General features: G+C 47.1%; 1 protein-coding gene across 4 annotated transcripts in view; it reads right to left on the reverse strand.

Moving 5' to 3' along the window:
• PIK3CD (phosphatidylinositol-4,5-bisphosphate 3-kinase catalytic subunit delta) overlaps window positions 1-17,626 on the reverse strand; it is a 50,094-nt gene that overhangs the window by 9,424 nt on the left and 23,044 nt on the right. For all 4 annotated transcript variants that reach the window (XM_083453784.1, XM_083453782.1, XM_083453781.1 and 1 more), the window contains exons 6-15: window positions 15,789-15,938; window positions 14,887-14,976; window positions 13,159-13,380; window positions 8,840-8,936; window positions 8,036-8,166; window positions 7,140-7,199; window positions 5,623-5,790; window positions 4,482-4,603; window positions 1,260-1,403; window positions 480-579 (exon numbers count right to left, since the gene is read on the reverse strand). In XM_083453784.1, coding sequence (XP_083309910.1) covers window positions 480-579; window positions 1,260-1,403; window positions 4,482-4,603; window positions 5,623-5,790; window positions 7,140-7,199; window positions 8,036-8,166; window positions 8,840-8,936; window positions 13,159-13,380; window positions 14,887-14,976; window positions 15,789-15,938 — 1,284 coding nt within the window. The remainder of the gene's footprint in view (window positions 1-479; window positions 580-1,259; window positions 1,404-4,481; window positions 4,604-5,622; window positions 5,791-7,139; window positions 7,200-8,035; window positions 8,167-8,839; window positions 8,937-13,158; window positions 13,381-14,886; window positions 14,977-15,788; window positions 15,939-17,626) is intronic.

The raw sequence follows: 17,626 nt of genomic DNA on the forward strand, positions 1-17,626 counted from the left end.
ATTTCTGTGGTGCCCCTTTTCCCTTGATGCCCTAAGCCATGGGTAGGCAAACTAAGGCCCTGGGGGCCGGATCCAGCGCAATTGCCTTCTCAATTTGGCCAGCAGACAGTCAAAGAATCAGAGTGTTTTTACATGAGTAGAATGTGTCCGTTTATTTAAAATGCATCTCTGGGTTTTTTGTGGGGCCTGCCTGGTGTTTTTACATGAGTAGAATGTGTGCTTTTATTTAAAATGCATCTCTGGGTTATTTGTGGGGCATAGGAATTCGTTCTTTTTTTTCTTTTTCAAAATATAGTCCAGGCCCCCACAAGGTCTGACGGACAGTGGACTGGCCCCCTGCTGAAAAAGTTTGCTGACTCCTGCACCTAAGCACATGCTTATTTTGCTTAATGGTTAATCCAGCCCTGGGGCCTCACCATGTATCAACCTGCTGGTTTGAAAAAGTGCAAGCATCCCCTTTGGACAAGCCAGCTGCTTACCTGCCTCATCAGAGATTTCATGTGGTGGGTGCTCCCTCGGCAATAAGCTTCCAGGATCAGGCCAAACCTTAAGGCCACAGATGGGACATGCATTTCAGATCTAAGCGGGGATGGTGAGAGGAGGAAATTGACATTTTAGGATGATGGTGATCTTTTTTTTAAAAAAAAAAATCCTTCACCCAAAATGAGTTTCAGGGCAAAGTGTACAACAACAAAATATAATAAAAGCAAAATATCAGAAGATAATTTTAAAAAAACCTAAGAAAACGAACACACAGCAAGCCACAAACAAAGGTAATCCCTTATTAACCTGTTGCCAAAAATGATAATAATGTTGGTGCCAGTGATTATGGGGATGGATACATTCTAAAGTCGGGTGGGAGCCACCACAGAAGAAGTCCCTGCCCATTTGTTCAAGCATATAAACACACCTCAGAAAGTGAGGGCCCACAGAGAAAGGCCTCTGTTAAAAATGCTAGTTAAAAGGCCATCAAATTAATTACTTGATTAATTATAATTTAGTGATGGTTTTATCCATCCTTCACCAGAAAGTCCCAAAGTGGGTTACAGCCACATTAAAAACACAATATTAAAATCAGTTGACACAGCTTGGGTCTTTAGCAACAACAAAAAGCAGGTGGGGAGGAGATTTTCATTGGGACCACAGCTGGCTGGGGAGGGGGGGTGAGGAATAAGGAAATAATTAATCTCTGTATTCCTTCCCTGCCGCAGCCCATGTCATGCGGTTAGCTTTTAACTGTACACAAAGTACTTCCTTACCTGAGGTGCCAGAACAGGAAGTGCCCTATTTTGCGATTGGATAAGGCCCTGTCCAACAGGAATGTGGTCAATTTGCAGTCTAAATAAGATTCATACTTCAGCACTTGAACCAGCTGGAGGAGGTACTGGAACAATTCGGCATCTCTGCAGAAGGGGAGGCGGCAGAAGAGGAGTCATTTCCACACCACAAGTGCAGAGGCATCAGTTGACACGCAGCACAGGGCTATTGTAAACCAGCAAACCCACCTCTTCCTCCCCATTGTTCTTATTCCCTTCATCTATTTATTTTTATTTCCCTGTGGGGATTTTTTTGGGGGGTAGGTGAGGGAGACAAGACTGCTGGGGCAGAAGGCACGAAGCCCGACAGCAGGAGGAGCCAGAGCCAGTGACAGGAAATTGGTATGGCTGGCTGGTGTGCCTCAGACAGAAGCATTCCATGCTGCAACATTCAGTTACAGTTCTCACAGGTTTCAACTTTTATTCCAGCAGCTTTGTGGGCACGGCAGAGAGTTATGCAGACAGTTCCATAACCACTCATGACTCCACCCTGGGGTAGGCGTGGGTTAGCTTTCTGCCCTCTTGTTTGCTTGGCCCAACCCCTTTGCTGGTTCCCACTGGGACTGGTAGGGCAGAAAAATGAGGCAAAGCAAGAATGAGGGCCAGCAGGAACCCACTCATTCTAGTTTTATCCCCATGCACCTCTCTGCTGAGTTCTACAAGGGCAACACGGAGATTGAGGAGGAACAGGGAGATGAACTGGATGTAAGCAAGAAGGCAAGAGGCTGGCTGATGATATTGAGATTGATGGGGCAGCATCCCATTTGCCTTAACAGACCAGCCTCTGACATTCTCTCTCTCTCTCTCTCTCTTTCTCACACACACACAGACACCGACACCAGGCAACAAGTTATTGCAAAACAAAGATGAAGAAAATAACAAATTGGTTTTACTAATATTACTCCTCATGCTTTTATCCTATCCTTCCACCAAGGAGTTCAAGGGGGCGCACAACGTTTCCTTGCCTGCCACCCCCAATTTTTTGTGGGTGTGGTTCAGAGACTTTCACTGTACTGTTTTTGACACCTGCTAAAAGCTTCCTTGTTTAGGCAAGCCTACCTAGCCCTGTTAAGTTCATTATGTGCTTTTGTTTATAAATACCGTGGGAAGGGTGGAATTGATGAATATTGATTACATACAGCATAAATGGAAACAATAAAATGGTTTTTTTTCAGGGGAAATAAAAAAAAATTCAATTGATTTTATCTATATTTTGGTCATTTTATTGCATCCACTGTTTTTTAACGTCTGTTGGTCTTTCTGCTATTTTTTAAAAAATGAGCATTTTGTACCATTTTATGCAAAATAGGGTCTGTGGCTGCTGCTTGTGTTGCTCACCTGCCCCCACTTGCCAAACATCTATTGGCAGCTACGCAAACTACAGCATGACGACACCTTAAGTTTTTATGTATATAAGAAGAAAGCCAGTACTAATGGGTCTAACTTAGTCATCCCGGTTAATTTTCAGCAGGTCTACTCCATTAGGAAAACTCTCCCCTCAACCGTCATCTAGGGCACGGGTGTCAAACACAAGGCCCGCGGGCCGAATCCGGCCCGCCAGACCTCGTCATATGGCCCGTGGCATCAAGGGCGAGGAAGCGAGCTTCTCGTCCTTTTTACTGGTCCCGACCCAGATTTTAGGGTCCGCACTCTGGCGGAGGCTCTCTGCCTTTCTAAAAAGTGACCCACGCGAACAGCCTTCCCTGCCTGCTTGCAGACAGGGCTCCAGCCGACGCGCCCCGTCGGCGCTGCCTACCAGCTGGTCTCACAACTTTCACCTGCGTCGCCGGCCGGGCAAAGAGGCTTTCTGCCCCTCGGAGCCTCCCAGGCGCAACTGCTCGAGGGGGTGGGTCGCGCGCGAGGCAACTTTTGGAGTCCCAGAGCCGTGGAGGCTGGCAGTGAGGGCAGGGAGCGAGAGCCACGCTTGGGACGCCGCTCACTCACTCGCTCGGGCCCCCAAAAAGAGGCCACTGCGGCGCTGCAGCTGGTGAGGAGATGGCCGGGGGCGCAGGCGGCGGGGGTTTGCCACACCGCAAAGCAGGGGCGCCTCCCACCCTGAAGAGGACCACGCCGTCATCTGGGCGGCTGGAGCAAAGTGGGAGCCTGCCAGCAACTTGGCTGCGGGAGCCTGGCTACAAAACACCGCCCCCCTCCCCACACCAACACATCGGCTTTCTCCGGGCCAGAGGACTTGGCGGATAGCCCCCTCCCTGGGAGCAACTGCAGCAGCTTGGGGCCCCAGCAGGACATCCTGGCCACCCGTGCCCGCAGTGCCGCTGGGGCTCCCTTGCAAGGAAGAAACTGCTGCTGTCCAAACTGCAGCTCCGTATCCTCCGACTTCTGAGTGCGGCGGCAGGGCGGGGGGAGGCAACATTTGCTTCTGCTCTGCTCTGTTGGGACAGGCTCCTGTCTCCTCCCTGTTGGAGCTCCAGTCTGCCTGGAAGCCCATCTCGTCATCTTTTTAAAAAATCATTATTATTTCTTCTTCTATTCTTATTTAAAATCGTACTGGAATAGGTATATTAAATAGTGTATAGGTTCAAGACAACACACACCAGTGCCTAAGGAAAAATAACTTTGATAAAGTCCTACAGATACAACCGGCCCTTTGAGGGTGACCAAAGTGCTGATGCGGCCCCCAATGAATTTGAGTTTGACACCCCTGATCTAGGGGAAGCCATTCCAGAAATGGGAGAGGTGGAAAGCAGAACTCACTCCATTGGCTCTGCTGTGGCAGGCCAGCCACTTAAAGCATCCTCTGTCATCGCAGGGCAGCCATTTACCACCAAGCTGTCTCAGTGGGAGAGATAGGAAACAGAAGGCTCATTTCATCCGCTTTGCTGGAGGCCTAGCTCCATCAGGCACCTCCCGTGCCCCCTGAATTGTGCCAACTGCTTAGAAACTGGTGCCTGAGTTTTGATTTTGATTTCTCATCCCTCTCTCTTTTGCCTTTTTCCAGATTGTAAGCCTGAGGGTAGTGACTGTCTTGTTTTGATTGTACGTAAGCCACTGTAGGAGCATTTTTGGCTGAGGAGCAGGGTACAAATGCTGTCAATAAACAAATAAATATAAGTGGGTATTGGCTACATGCCAACTTTCGTGTTATCAAACGGCATATAAACCTAGCCAAATGGGTAACATCAGGCAAACTTTTGTTTTACTCACGTCAACTTTTTCAGCGAGTTGACTGTGAAGGAACCCACGTAGCGATCGGGGAAGTTGAAATCCAACAGCTCTAAGGCATTGAGAACAGGCAGCTCTGGCCAAGACTGTAACAAGTGGATCATCTACAAAGTGGACATATTTTTTTTAAAGACAGACTGAAAACAATACAGTGGTACCTCAGGTTACATACGCTTCAGGTTACAGACGCCGCTAACCCAGAAATAGTGCTTCAGGTTAAGAACTTTGCTTCAGGATGAGAACAGAAATCGTGCTCTGGCGGCGCAGCAGCAGCAGGAGGCCCCATCAGCTAAAGTGGTGCTTCAGGTTAAGAACAGTTTCAGGTTAAGAACAGCTCTCCAGAACGAATTAAGTACTTAACCTGAGGTACCACTGTAAAATACTTGTGGTGGGAGGGAAAGAAGAAAGACTGACAAACTGGAACACATCCAGAGGTTGTTGGAGGGTCCAGAACCTCTTTCTGCCCAAGGGCCACATTCTGTTTTGGGCAACCTCCCAGGGGCCACACGCCAGCAGTGGGCGGAGCCAGGCGGAAGTTTGATTGCCACACCAGCTCACAAACCCCTCTTTCCTCTCTCTAGACAAGCAAGAGGCATTGCTAGACACATTCCAGTCAGGCACAAAAAAAGTCCTGTGAGGACCAACGGTTGAAAGAAATGAGAAAGGAGCAAGACCTTCTGGGTGGCTGAAAAGGCTTAAGATGAAGTATCCTTCTTGCTACTGCAGTAGAGCATACCAGCTCAAGCACTCTGCTGGCTACCTTGTGCAGAAGGGATCACCTTTGTCCCTTTCTCAGAGCTTGGAGGATGTTGTGGGGAGACAAAGTTGGTGTCAAAAACTCCACTGCCACAAACAGGAAGGTGGGGGATGCAGGGGGAGGCAGCTGATCAAAGAGGATGGAGGGAGTAACAGAGTTGCCACCCACCCTCGTGCGAAGGATGGATTAACTTGTTGGCTTTGAAGAAATAAAACTGTTTTTCCTAGCATGGTTTCACATATTCTGCCATTCTGTACAATTCTGCATTAAAAAAAACCCCATGTTCGGCTTGAACATCTGCATGCAACACCTGAACATTCACTCTCTGCCAACCGCCGCCCTGGCTCCCAAGCAAGAACTTCTCACCTGAGCAACATCTTCGTGCTTGTTCCATTTGGTTACAACCAGCAGCTTCGCCAGGGCACCTGGGTACTGGTCCCGCACCTGATGCCTCATCTTCCACACAAGGTCTTTCTCGTGCTCGTAGAGTTCGGTGTGAGATCGGCGCTCCAGAATCTCTTTCAGCTGTTGCTTCTGAACCGTGGGGATTGATACAATATTGACTTAGCTCATTTATACCCTACTTTTCGCTCAGGGAGCTCCTCCTCCTTCCTCGTTTTATCCTCGCGGCAACCCCGTGAGGCAGGTTAGGCTGAGACTGAATGGTCACACCCAGTGAGCTTTGTGGCTGATTGGGGGATTCGAACCCTGGTCTCCAGGGTCCTAGGCCGACACTCTCTAACCCCTACACCACACTGCCTTCGCCTCCATGAATTTGACTAACCCTCTTTTAAAGCAATTTGTGAGGGGGTAGCACGGTGTTGCACATGCAGGCAACCAAAAATGCATTGTTATCGAGACTGAGGTATGGGTTCTATTAGTTGGGAACCTACCGTATTTTTCGCTCTATAGGACACACTTTTTCTCTTCTAAAAAGTAAGGGGAAATGTATGTGCATCTTATGGAGTGAATGCAGGCTGCGCGGCTAAGCCCAAAGCCAGAACAGGGAGACGGAGCGCTGCGCAGCACTCCGTCTCGCTGTTCTGGCTTGGGGATGGCTGCACAAAGCCTCCGCAGGGCAGCGGGGTGCCTTCACCCCGCTACCCTGCAGAGGCTTCACAGGCTGTCCCCGAAGCCAGAACAGCAAGAGGCTATCCCAGAAGCCAGATCCCTCTTGCTGTTCTGGCTTCTGGGGTTCAGAATTTTTTTCTTCTTGTTTCCTCTCCCCCAAACTAGGTACGTCTTATCGTCCGGTGCGTCCTATAGAGCGAAAAATACGGTACTTGTTTTTTCACACTCCAACACCCTAACTGACACGCCATCCAGTTTTTTTAAATAATATTGAAGATAACGTCTATCTTCAGGTTTCTGGGGTGTATCCAAGTCAGTTCTACTCAGGGCAGACCCACAGAAATTAGTGGACCTAAGTTAATCATGCCCATTCACTTCAATGGGTCTACTCTGAGTAGGACTAGCAGTGCCTACAAGCTTTGTTTTGTCTTTTGATGGCATCGGGTCTAGCTGGGCCTCACTTGACGTGGCCTCACTCAGCCTCACTGGACAGCACTGAGCAAGTCTCCCTCCTTCACCCTAACCTACCTCGCAGGGCTGTTGGGAAGATCCCAATGGACAGGATACTCCCAATGGACACACTTGCCACAACAGAGCTCATTGAAGGAAGTGTATGTGCTGACATCTCATTAATAAATCAGCAAAACACCAGCTAAACTGTATCCTGCACCTCAGATGATCCCAAGCGAGTGAGATTCAAACTGGCTCCTATTTGCATAGCCCCGCCCCCAGCTCCTGTTCCTTGGTCACGCTGGGGTGTGACAGAATGTTGAACTGGTTTTGAAAACGGAAGCGTGGGAAGATGTGCTCACCTCTTCTGGGTCCTCCGACATGTACCGGGGGCACTGCCCGTTCCTTCCATGCTCCATGATCTGAAACACAAAGATAAAACAGAACGTGTTCGATGACATTTAAAAACCGTCATGATTAATTATTATTACTGTAAAGGCTCTATCATCATCATTATCATCGTTGTTATTATTATTTGCACATACTGGCCTTTTTTCCCCTATGAAAGGTAAACGCAACGTGATTTACAATAATGTATGGAACTGTTATGTACAAGGGTTTATATGAATACTATACATACATATTGGTCTTTTTCCCCCTACGAAAAGTAAATGCAACGTGATTTACAATAATGTATGAACTGTTACGTATACACACACTTAAATTCTGCCCCAGTCTCTAAGTGACAAGAAAATCCAGGGGTCATTGGATTTTAGGTCAGCAGAGACTGTGATGTCTTTATGATATTTGGTTTTGTTTACACATATATACAACCTGAGCGTAAGATGGAGGGGTTCATAGCGTTAACATGATCTTGCCTCTCCATCAGGCACAGAGCAAGCATACCTCTGTCTCTCTAGCTTCCACCCTGCTTCCAGCCCAGATCACACACAGTTTATTGCTGATTTTTATCTCTTTCAATGTTTTAAAGAGTTATTTTTACTGATGTTATTCTTTTATTCCCACTGTAAGCTGCCCAATCAAGCACTGGGTAAATATTATGAAATCAAACAAACAAATAAAATACAAGCCTAATAAATCAGCCAAACTGGCAGCGCCATATGGAAATGGGATTCCACACTCAGTAATGGGAGGCGGACCCCTCTTAAGACTGAATGGAGATGACTCACTTTTTCCATTGACCCAGAAAGCAGACTAAACTGGCCAGGGACAGGGGTGCAAACCACCACCTTCTTACCTGTTCAAAGGATGGATAGTAGACCGGGTACAGCGAAATGCCAGGAAAGCGGATGACCAAGGCCGCAGCACTTTCCGTATTGGGGTTGGTCCGGACGGTGCCCGTTGGGTTCAGTAGCTCTCCTTTCTCATCTGGAAAGAAAGGATGAGGCTCCCTAAGAAACGTGGCGCCACCTAGTGGCCAATGATTTGGCAAGAACGGGACATGAATGCCATACATTGTGATACTTGGCTAAGTCCCAGTCAGAGGACCATAGGAAGCTGCCTCATTTTATTTTTTTTAAGTGTGGCAGCACCTACACTTTGGAACTCCCTGCCTATTGATATCAGGCAGAAGTACCTCTTTTCAGAGTCTGCTAAAAATGTTTTTTATTTCTGTTTTTAGCTTACTGTTATTTTAGCTTTTCAGAGGTCTTAAAAGCATTGTTGTTAATTTTTCATATGGGCAATTTTGTCGCTTTATCCTTTTTCGTAAACCGCTTTCAGGTGCTGGTTGTCTTTTTACACTCATGTCATGAGTAAGACATAAAGCAAATAATTTTCAGCCCAACCGGTCCATTGAGCTAAGCACTGTCTGCACTGATTAGCAGCAGCTCTCCAAGGTTCCCCCCCCCCTGCCCACCGCTCTCTCTCTCTCACACAGAGAGGTTTCCCCCCCAGCCCCACTTGAAGCTGCCATTGGCGACTGAATGTGGGACCCTCTGCATTCAAAGCTGATGTTCTATCTTTGAGTTATGTCCCTTTCCCATATATTCTATTACCCAGGATGAAAACAACAGTAATATTAGAGAGCTGCCTTATGTACCTGGAAACGATGACCACATTGGCAGGCAGCACTCTCCAGTTTTCAACTGGTCTTGGTAGTCAAACAGCATGATGTTCACCCAGGCAATTGGGCAGTCCTGCAGGGAGGGCGATGAAGATTTAGTGGGTCAGGTCCACACAGCAGGAATAACATTCAATGACTGTGATCATCCATTGGCCATATACCCTTGCAGGCACCAGGGCACAGCATGCCCATAGCTATTTGTAAAGGACCGAAGATCAGCTCATATGCAGCGCTTGCAAAAATCTGTCTGCAGTGCTTTAGAGACATTAGGTGACCTGCTTTCCTGGTGGCGCTGTGGTCTAAACCACTGAGCCTCTTGGGCTTGCTGATCAGAAGGCGGTTCAAATTTGCGCAACGGGGTGAGCTCCCGTTGCTCTGTCCCAGTTTCTGCGAACTTAGTAGTTTGAAAGCATACCAGTGCAAGTAGATAAATAGGTACCACTGTGGAGGGAAGGTGAGCAGCATTTCCATGCACTCCGGCACTCATCACGGTGTTCCGTTGCGCCAGAAGCAGTTTAGTCATGCTGGCCACATGACCCAGAAGACTGCCTGTGGACAAACGCTGGCTCCCTTGGCCTGAAGCGAAATGAACACCCCATAGTCGCCTTTGGCTGGACTTAACTGTCCAGGGGTCCTTTACCTTTTACCTTTATTAGGTGACATATTTTCCCAGTGCAATGCTGCTTTGAAGGCCCGGCAATCAGCTGATAGTAGGCCTTCAAAGCAGCGTGCACCAGGAAAAAATGTCACGTGATGCCTCCGTGACATCAGGTGATGGACAGGTGGGTGGTCCTGCCCACCCATCAAACATGGCCTGTAAGAAGGGGAGAAAAGGATTGGGCCCACTGATCAGCTCCAATTACCCACTCCACCCTTTTTTAAAGCTGCTTTTTTGGCTCTGGTATGCTACTGGGTCTTGAACTTGTCTGCTTTCTTTAAAAAAACACAGAGAAAGCAACTTTTAAAAACCCTGAAGGGCTAGGGACAAAGGTGAGAGCTGTTTCCTAGTTCTGCTGGATATCTCAGCGGTGTTTGATACCATCAACCATAACATCCTTCTGGACCGTCTGGAGGGGCTGGGAGCTGGGGGCACTGTTATACAATGGTTCTGCTCTTTCCTCCTGGGCCGTGTCCAGAAAGTGGTGGTGGGGGATGAGTGTTCAGACCCCTGGGCTCTCACTTGTGGGGTGCCTCAGGGTTCTGTCCTCTCCCCTATGCTTTTCAACATCTACATGCAGCTGCTGGGAGAGATCATCCGGGGGTTTGGGCTGGGTGTCCATCAATATGCGGATGATACCCAGCTCTACCTCTCTTTCAAATCAGAACCAGTGAAGGCAGTGAAGGTCCTGTGTGAGTGTCTGGAGGTGGTTGGAGGATGGATGGCAGCTAACAGATTGAGACTGAATCCTGACAAGACAGAAGTACTGTTTTTGGGAGACAGGAGGTGGGTGGGTGTGGAGGACTCCCTGGTCCTGAATGGGGTAACTGTGCCCCTGAAGGACCAGGTGTGCTGCCTGGGAGTCATTTTGGACTCACAGCTGTCCATGGAGGTGCAGGTCAATTCTGTGTCCAGGGCAGCTGTTTACCAGCTCCATCTGGTATGCAGGCTGAGACTCTATCTGCCCATGGACTGCCTCGCCATAGTGGTGCATGCTCTGGTTATCTCTTGCTTGGACTACTGCAATGCACTCTATGTGGGGCTACCTTTGAAAGTGACCCGGAAACTACAACTAATCCAGAATGCGGCAGCTAGGCTGATGACTGGGAGCAGCTGAGACCATATAACACCAGTCTTAAAAGACCTACATTGGCTCCCAGTACGTTTCCGAGCACAATTCAAAGTGTTGGTGCTGATCTTTAAAGCCCTAAACGGCCTCGGTCCAGTATATCTGAAGGAGAATCTCCACCCCCATCTTTCTACCCAGACACTGAGGTCCAGTGCCGAGGGCCTTCTGGCAGTTCCCTCACTGCGAGAAGCCAAGTTACAGGGAACCAGGCAGAGGGCCTTCTCGGTATTGGCACCCGTCCTGTGGAACGCCCTCCCACCAGATGTCAAAGAGAACAACTACCACCAGACTTTTAGAAGACATCTGAAGGCAGCCCTGTTTAGGGAAGCTTTTAATGTTTGATGCATTACTGTATTTTAATATTTTGTTGGAAGCCACACAGAGTGGCTGGGGAAGCCCAGCCAGATGGGTGGGGTATAAATGATAAATTATTATTATTATTATTATTATTATTATTATTATTATTATGAAAAACAAAGGCACTTTAGCTACTGATTTTTTTTTTAGTTGTACTGTATTTTATATATTTATATTTTCTTCAAGGGTGGGGTTGGCTTTTGTAGGAGTTGGTAAGCTGCCCATACAATGCATTCATTGAAAAGCAGGGCTCACATTTTCACATCCACTCAGAACTGCTACTGGGTCTTGAACTTGTTTGTTTAGATTCCCTCTGACTCCTGTGTGCTTCTGTCATTAGAAATTTGCAGCTCAGTCTATTAGCCTTGGAAGGGGGACAGTTAGAACTGGTTCAACTGGTCTTTTTTAAAAACAAAACAAGCAAACAAACAAACATTTGCAGAGTAAACAGGGCCAAGGGATTAATCTGGCTGCAAACACCCTCCTCCGTTTTCTTTCGCAATGCTCGCTTCCAGCACATATCCAAGAAAATAAATACCCAGAAAGAATGCCTCACCCCTCTACTTCTAACTGCCTCCCTTCTTTCAATTTCTAAACCTTCTGAAGAGTCACTCAGCGAAAACAGCAGAAGGCCTGGCTCCTGATCAAGCCCTAAATGATGAGATCTTTGGTGGAGATGGTCCAAGAAGTGAATGACTCAGCATCTTCCAAGGAAGCAACGGAGAATAGCTGCAGCATGACTCAGCAGAGCACGATGCAGTCCAAGGGCTCAAGCCGCCGGCCCAGTTCCTGCAAGCTTGTTCTCGCTGGATTTTTGTACGTAAGGAATTTGCAACTCTCAAAAAACCTACACACTTTTTCATTTAAGGCTGTGTACACAGTTCTGCTTACTCTCCATCCAGCACTGCCGCCGCTGGTTTATAAATGCCCCAATCCACATCTGTCCTGTTAGTTACTTAAGAAACGTGGTCTTTGAAAATTGAAGTCATATGAAGACATCCACACTCCCTCTCCAACCACTGGTGTGGATGAGAAGTGGCAACTTGGAAAAATATCCCGCTCCACTGATGTGTATAACAGAATGCAAGTGTGATTTGAAGCAGTGGGGGGTGAGGACTGACTTTGCTGCATTTTAAGTCTGTACTGTGAACCTAGATGTCAAAAAGATCAGTGGCACCAATAAGGCTACCTATCTTATCTATCTTGCTAGCTAACATGCTAACTTTCTATCTATCTGCTAACTAGCTAGTTTTCCACCTAGGTAGTTAACTTTCTATATTGCTTCCTAGCTAGCTTTATATAGCTATATTGTTCTCTATCTTTCTTGCTACCTAACTAACTATCCAACCTTCTAGCTATCTTGCTAGATAAGATAGCTAACTTTCTATCTATTATCTAGCTATCTATCTAACTAACTTCCTAGCTATCTTGCTATCTAGCTAAGTACATATCTTGCTAACTACCTATGGGCAATCATTTAGATCAAGGATATGGAACCTATGATCCTCCAGACATTAGACCAGGATTTCAGACAAGGCTTGTAAGCCCGTGTTTTAAAGATGGAGGTAAAGGAGTGCAGAGAGAGAAGCGGGGGGGGGGGGGACTCAGTGAAGGGCAACAACAAACATCCACCGAATCACCCCTTGCCCATCTACAGCTACTCAGCCCCACCCAGCCACATCCTTTGGGGGATGCTATCACACTTTAAAGTGATCGCTGTGTCCTAACATAGATAACAGACCCAGGTTGTAAACAACCCGAGCCACACTTTGGAGAAACTGACCTGTCTCACCCTCATCTCCCTCATCCACATGGTTTATGGCTCCCCAATTCGAAGACCTCCACAGGATGGAAGTGGAAAGAATCTTGAAGACTTAGAATTAACAGTTTCAGACAGTGCCCGAAGGAGGAAATACACCATTCTGGGAAGGTTCTTACATAGAAAAAAAAAATCTCTTGCAAGAAGAAAGCGAACGCATCAGGGAAACAGGTTTCAGCTCTCCCCCCTGCTGGCCTAGATTTCTATTTGCAGGGTGTTTTTAAGAGGAGGAAACTCTCTCACACACAACCAGCAGTGAAATGGTACATTCCACCCTGCCACTGCAAGACTGCACCACCAGGCCAATGCAGTGAACCCTAGGAGGGACTTACAGCTTTCTTTGACTTCTTCTTGGTAGACCTTGCCTTCTTGGCTTTCTCCACCACGGCGTAGAGCGCCAGGCACAGCCGGGCCATGCGAGGTAGGTCGCAGACGTTAATCTCGAATTCAAGCCTCTGCCCCCACACGGGCTCTGAACAGACGTTGACTTCGGAGCTGGACACCATCTTGCAGAGCATCTCGTGGCCGTGGTACAGGCCCGCCTGGACCACCAGCTGAGAAAGGGAGATGCAGGAGAAGGGTGAGCAGAGCCATCCAACCTCATAGCTCTGTGCATACGTGCACCATGTGCTCAACCCATGTGCACTTCAAAAGGTAACAGGTAGAGAAAAGAGGGGACAAAGGAAAACGACACAAATCGGTCTCTGTTGCTTAGTAAACAAGGCAGGGGGGGACACCTGCATTTCAGCTGAGTTGCTGCTGGCAAAACCCAATGAACATATTGCTCTATAGTGGTGCTGACTGCCAGTCAATGGCATGAGGTCAGGCTCCCAGAAGCACCCCAAGGGTCATGTAGTCCAACACGCTGCAATGTAGGAATCACTGCTGTTATATGATTATGTTTTGGTTGTTAATAACTTCAATATGGGGACAGACCATGGTAGCTCAGTGGGTAAAGCATCTGCTTACATGCAGAAGGTCCCAGGTTCAATCCCCAGCATCTCCAAGCAGGGCTGGGAAAAGACCTCCTGCCTGAAACCCTGGAGAGCTGCTGCCAGCCAGTGTAGACAGCACTGAGCTAGATGAACTAACGGCCTGATTCCGGACAAGGCAGCTGCCTATGTTTTATACAAATGGAAATAAATAAGTAACAACCGGTTGTGTCCGGTGCTCATCCTACTCAAAGAAGATCCAATGATGTTAATGGCCATGGCTAACTTTCGCACGTGCAATCCAATGGGTCTACTCTAACTTAAGCTGAACAAAACCCTACATAAGTAAACAATAGTTCTTCAGGTTGCAGGTTCCTATTCAGGCAGGCCTTTGTAAAGTAAGGTGCAAGCAATGCTGATCAATGGGTAAACTGGGTTTTAACTGCTGGTTTTAGATGTGTTCTGATGTATTTTAATTAATGTTTTCAGCTAGCTAGTTTGGTTTTATTCCTATGTATTGTGCAATGTCGTTTTAAACGTTGGTAACCTCTTTGAATCCCAGCCTTGGAGAAAGATGGGATATAAATACATTATATCATCATCGTCATCATAATGTCATTTCTGACTGCTCTTCAAACCTAATAAAAAGAACTCCAACCCTCCCAGCTAGCAGAAAGGTGGCACCTTCAAGAAGCAAAGTTCCAGTCTTCCCTGAACCTTGCAGAGCCAATTTTCTACATCTATGAAGATATCAGCTTTTGTGGGTTACTTTCTTTGGTTCTTTTTTTTTGTATCATGCAGGAGCACATTTAAAAAAAACAACAACCCCAAAAACCAGTGATCTCCCACGCAGCCAGAAATTTCTAAGAACTCTCCTTCTGCAGAATGCTGATCAACAACCCTCCCCTTTCCTGTAGTGTGAAGCCACTGACACCGACTTAAGAGCTGAATGAAAAAGTCTCATGTAGGCTGGCGGTGGTTGGGAGGAGAAGTCAGCACATGACTTCTGCCTTTTGATCTCAGCATTTTTTAAACAACAAGCAGTAAACAACAAGGCAGGAAGAGGAAAAGAAGCCACAGAAAGTCCAGCAGAAAGAAATAAAGAAAGGGGGGGAGGGGGGAGAGTACCTTCATCCGTTCATCAGCATTCACCTTACTGCCCTGCACCAAGTCGATATAGTAAGGCTGCTCAAGTGACCACAGAGAGATGGAGTTGGGCTAGCGTGTGGGGTTGGGGTGTGGGGAGAAAAGGGAGAGAGGTAAATATCACCACTAAAGCATAGGAGGCAACCATCAGCCAATTTAGTTAGCTAAGCTGGAAAAGCTATACACCAAGCACTGAGATATATTTAATTTCTGTTATTCCGTCCAGACTTAATTATTATTCGGATCACTACCCCAACCCTTCCGTCGAGCTATCACGGGATGGCTTACAGGAGGCGGTGGGAAAACTTTTGTCGTCCAGGGGCCACATTCTCCTGGGCAAGTTTCTGGGGGCCGCACCCCAGTGGTGGGACAGGGCCAGTGGCAAAAGTGGGTTGAGCAATAACTGTGAATTTTACTTTTGTGGAGTCAGCTGGTTTCTCTCTCCCCCCGCCCCCCGGCCTTCCATCAAGGCAAGAAAGACACATTGTCAGAGTTCAAGAACTGACTCCAGGTATACCCAAGAGAGATGCGGGCAAGGAGGGAGGTGTGGCCTGGGAAGAGGTCTGAGGGCCACATGCTGAGGCATGGAGGGCCGCATTCAATACCCAGGACTGAGCTTCCACCACTCCTAGCTTACAATGATTTTCTTTAACCTAACAACTACCCTGTGAGGCAGGTCAAAGCTTCAAAACTTCCTGCAAACACGGTATCATTTCTATGAGTGAGGGTGGGAGGGAGACGTACAAAAAAAATTAAACCCAGGTACTCCAGGGCCAGTGAAAACGTCATATGGACTACAAACTTTGCACGTTCCGTTTCAAAGACTGGGGAAAACCACAGTTTCTGGACATGCCTTTCTCATTTGTTTATTTATCACAGCTTACCTTTTTCTTGGGGACAGGAGGAGGTTTGGGGGATGCTTTTGAGGGGTGAGCGATCCCATTGGTCTGTTCTTCCCACAGAGCCATGATGGAAGTGGAGTGCACCATTGTGAGATGTGGCAGGAGGCCGCGGTGCAAACAGTCACGGATGTACTGCAGGAATGGATCAAAGGACATTAGCACATATAGCAGGAGCTCAAAACGCTAAATGTATGAGAGGAGAAAAGGAGTGCAAGGCTACAGGAATTGGGAACGGGGGCCAAGTCAGGGTGGGAGGCTCAGATTGCCAGTATGTTCTCAGAGAAAAGATATAGTAAGTATAAAATCCTGAGAATATATATATATATATATGAATATATATATGCAGGTTTTGGTGTCCTCGGGTGTCTTCCCGTGTAAAAGTTGGGGTGTCTAGGCGACGTTTCGACGAGGTCTCACTCGTCATCTTCAGGCTGGTGCTTTCGGCTTCTTGTTACTGGAACAGAGCAGGATCTCAGTGTTTGAGTTCCTATAAATACTGTTGAGGAGGTGTGGTGTATAGCCTCCAATGTTCTGGGCAGAGAGGAGGTTCCCAGGCTAGTGTGCCTTTTCTTCTTTTGTTCCTTAATTACTTGAGGGATATCTTGAGTGATTTCTTGAGTGATTTCCTGAATCCCACTTAGGTGGGTCATTAGGTGTGGATTAGTTGCTAAAGCCTTCGTGTCTTGAACTCTTGAACTTTGTGAAGAGTTTTTCTGAGAAGATGGCTGTACTGCACTTGGTTGTGCTCTGGCTTGGCTTCGTGTATAGGGGCGAGCTGTGGTTTTGTGGCCTGTGCCAGCCAGATCTGTGTAGGGATTGCAGGGGGGTGCAGCATCCGGAGGTGCCACCCTGGTTTGGCTACTGGATGGTGTCTGTAATTTATCTGTGGAGAGGGTCTGGGTTTGGGTCTGGTGTGGTTGATTGGTGATGGCGTTCTGTGTGCCTCTGGATCTGGTGTCAGATTTTGTGGGGAGGGCTAATTTCCAGATGTCTGGCAAGCGGGATGTGTCGTCACGCTTGTTCATGTTGTGAGGGTGTTTCTCTATCTCGATGGCTTCCATGATTATTCTCTTGTGGTGATGTTCCATGTTAAAGAGCAATTTGGAATCTGCAAAATTAATTTCGTGTCCTGTTTCTTTCATGTGTTGGAAAAGAGAGGAAGTTTTTTCTTCTTTTTTGACGGCATTCTTGTGTTCTGCGATACGTGCATTTATTCGTCTGTTTGTTTGTCCAATGTACGTGGCTGGGCAGACTTTGCAGGGTATTTCATAGACCCCTTGGTTTTCCAACTGAATTTTATCCTTGGGGTTTCTGAGGATATTGGCTATTTTTTGGTTGGTGCAAAAGGCTGTTTTGATATTGTGTTTATGGAGGATTTTGCTAATTTTATCTGTAGTGCCCTTGATATAAGGAAGGAGGGCTATGCCATTGTTTTCTTCTGTGTCTTGGTTTTTGGGGGGTGTTTCTTTTTGGATTAGCTTCGTAACCCTGTTTTGCTGGTATCCATTGGCAATTAACACATTTGAGAGATTCTGTAACATCACCTAGACACCCCAACTTTTACACGGGAAGACACCCGAGGACACCAAAACCTGCATTCCTGTACCCGTGAAAATCTACGAAAGCGAATATATATATATATATATATATATATATATATATATATATATATCAACCACCACATTTCTAGCCCATATGAGAAAAACGCTGAATTCCAATCCACTACCCCACTCCTGAAATGACAGAATGATGGAGAATGATGGGTACGTGTGCATTGGTATCCATAGCACAGAAAGAGCTTGCACTCCTCTCTATGGCCT

Source organism: Podarcis tiliguerta, assembly GCF_965153285.1.
Source record: "Podarcis tiliguerta genome assembly, chromosome: 8".
NCBI classification, from domain to species: Eukaryota; Metazoa; Chordata; class Lepidosauria; order Squamata; family Lacertidae; genus Podarcis; species Podarcis tiliguerta.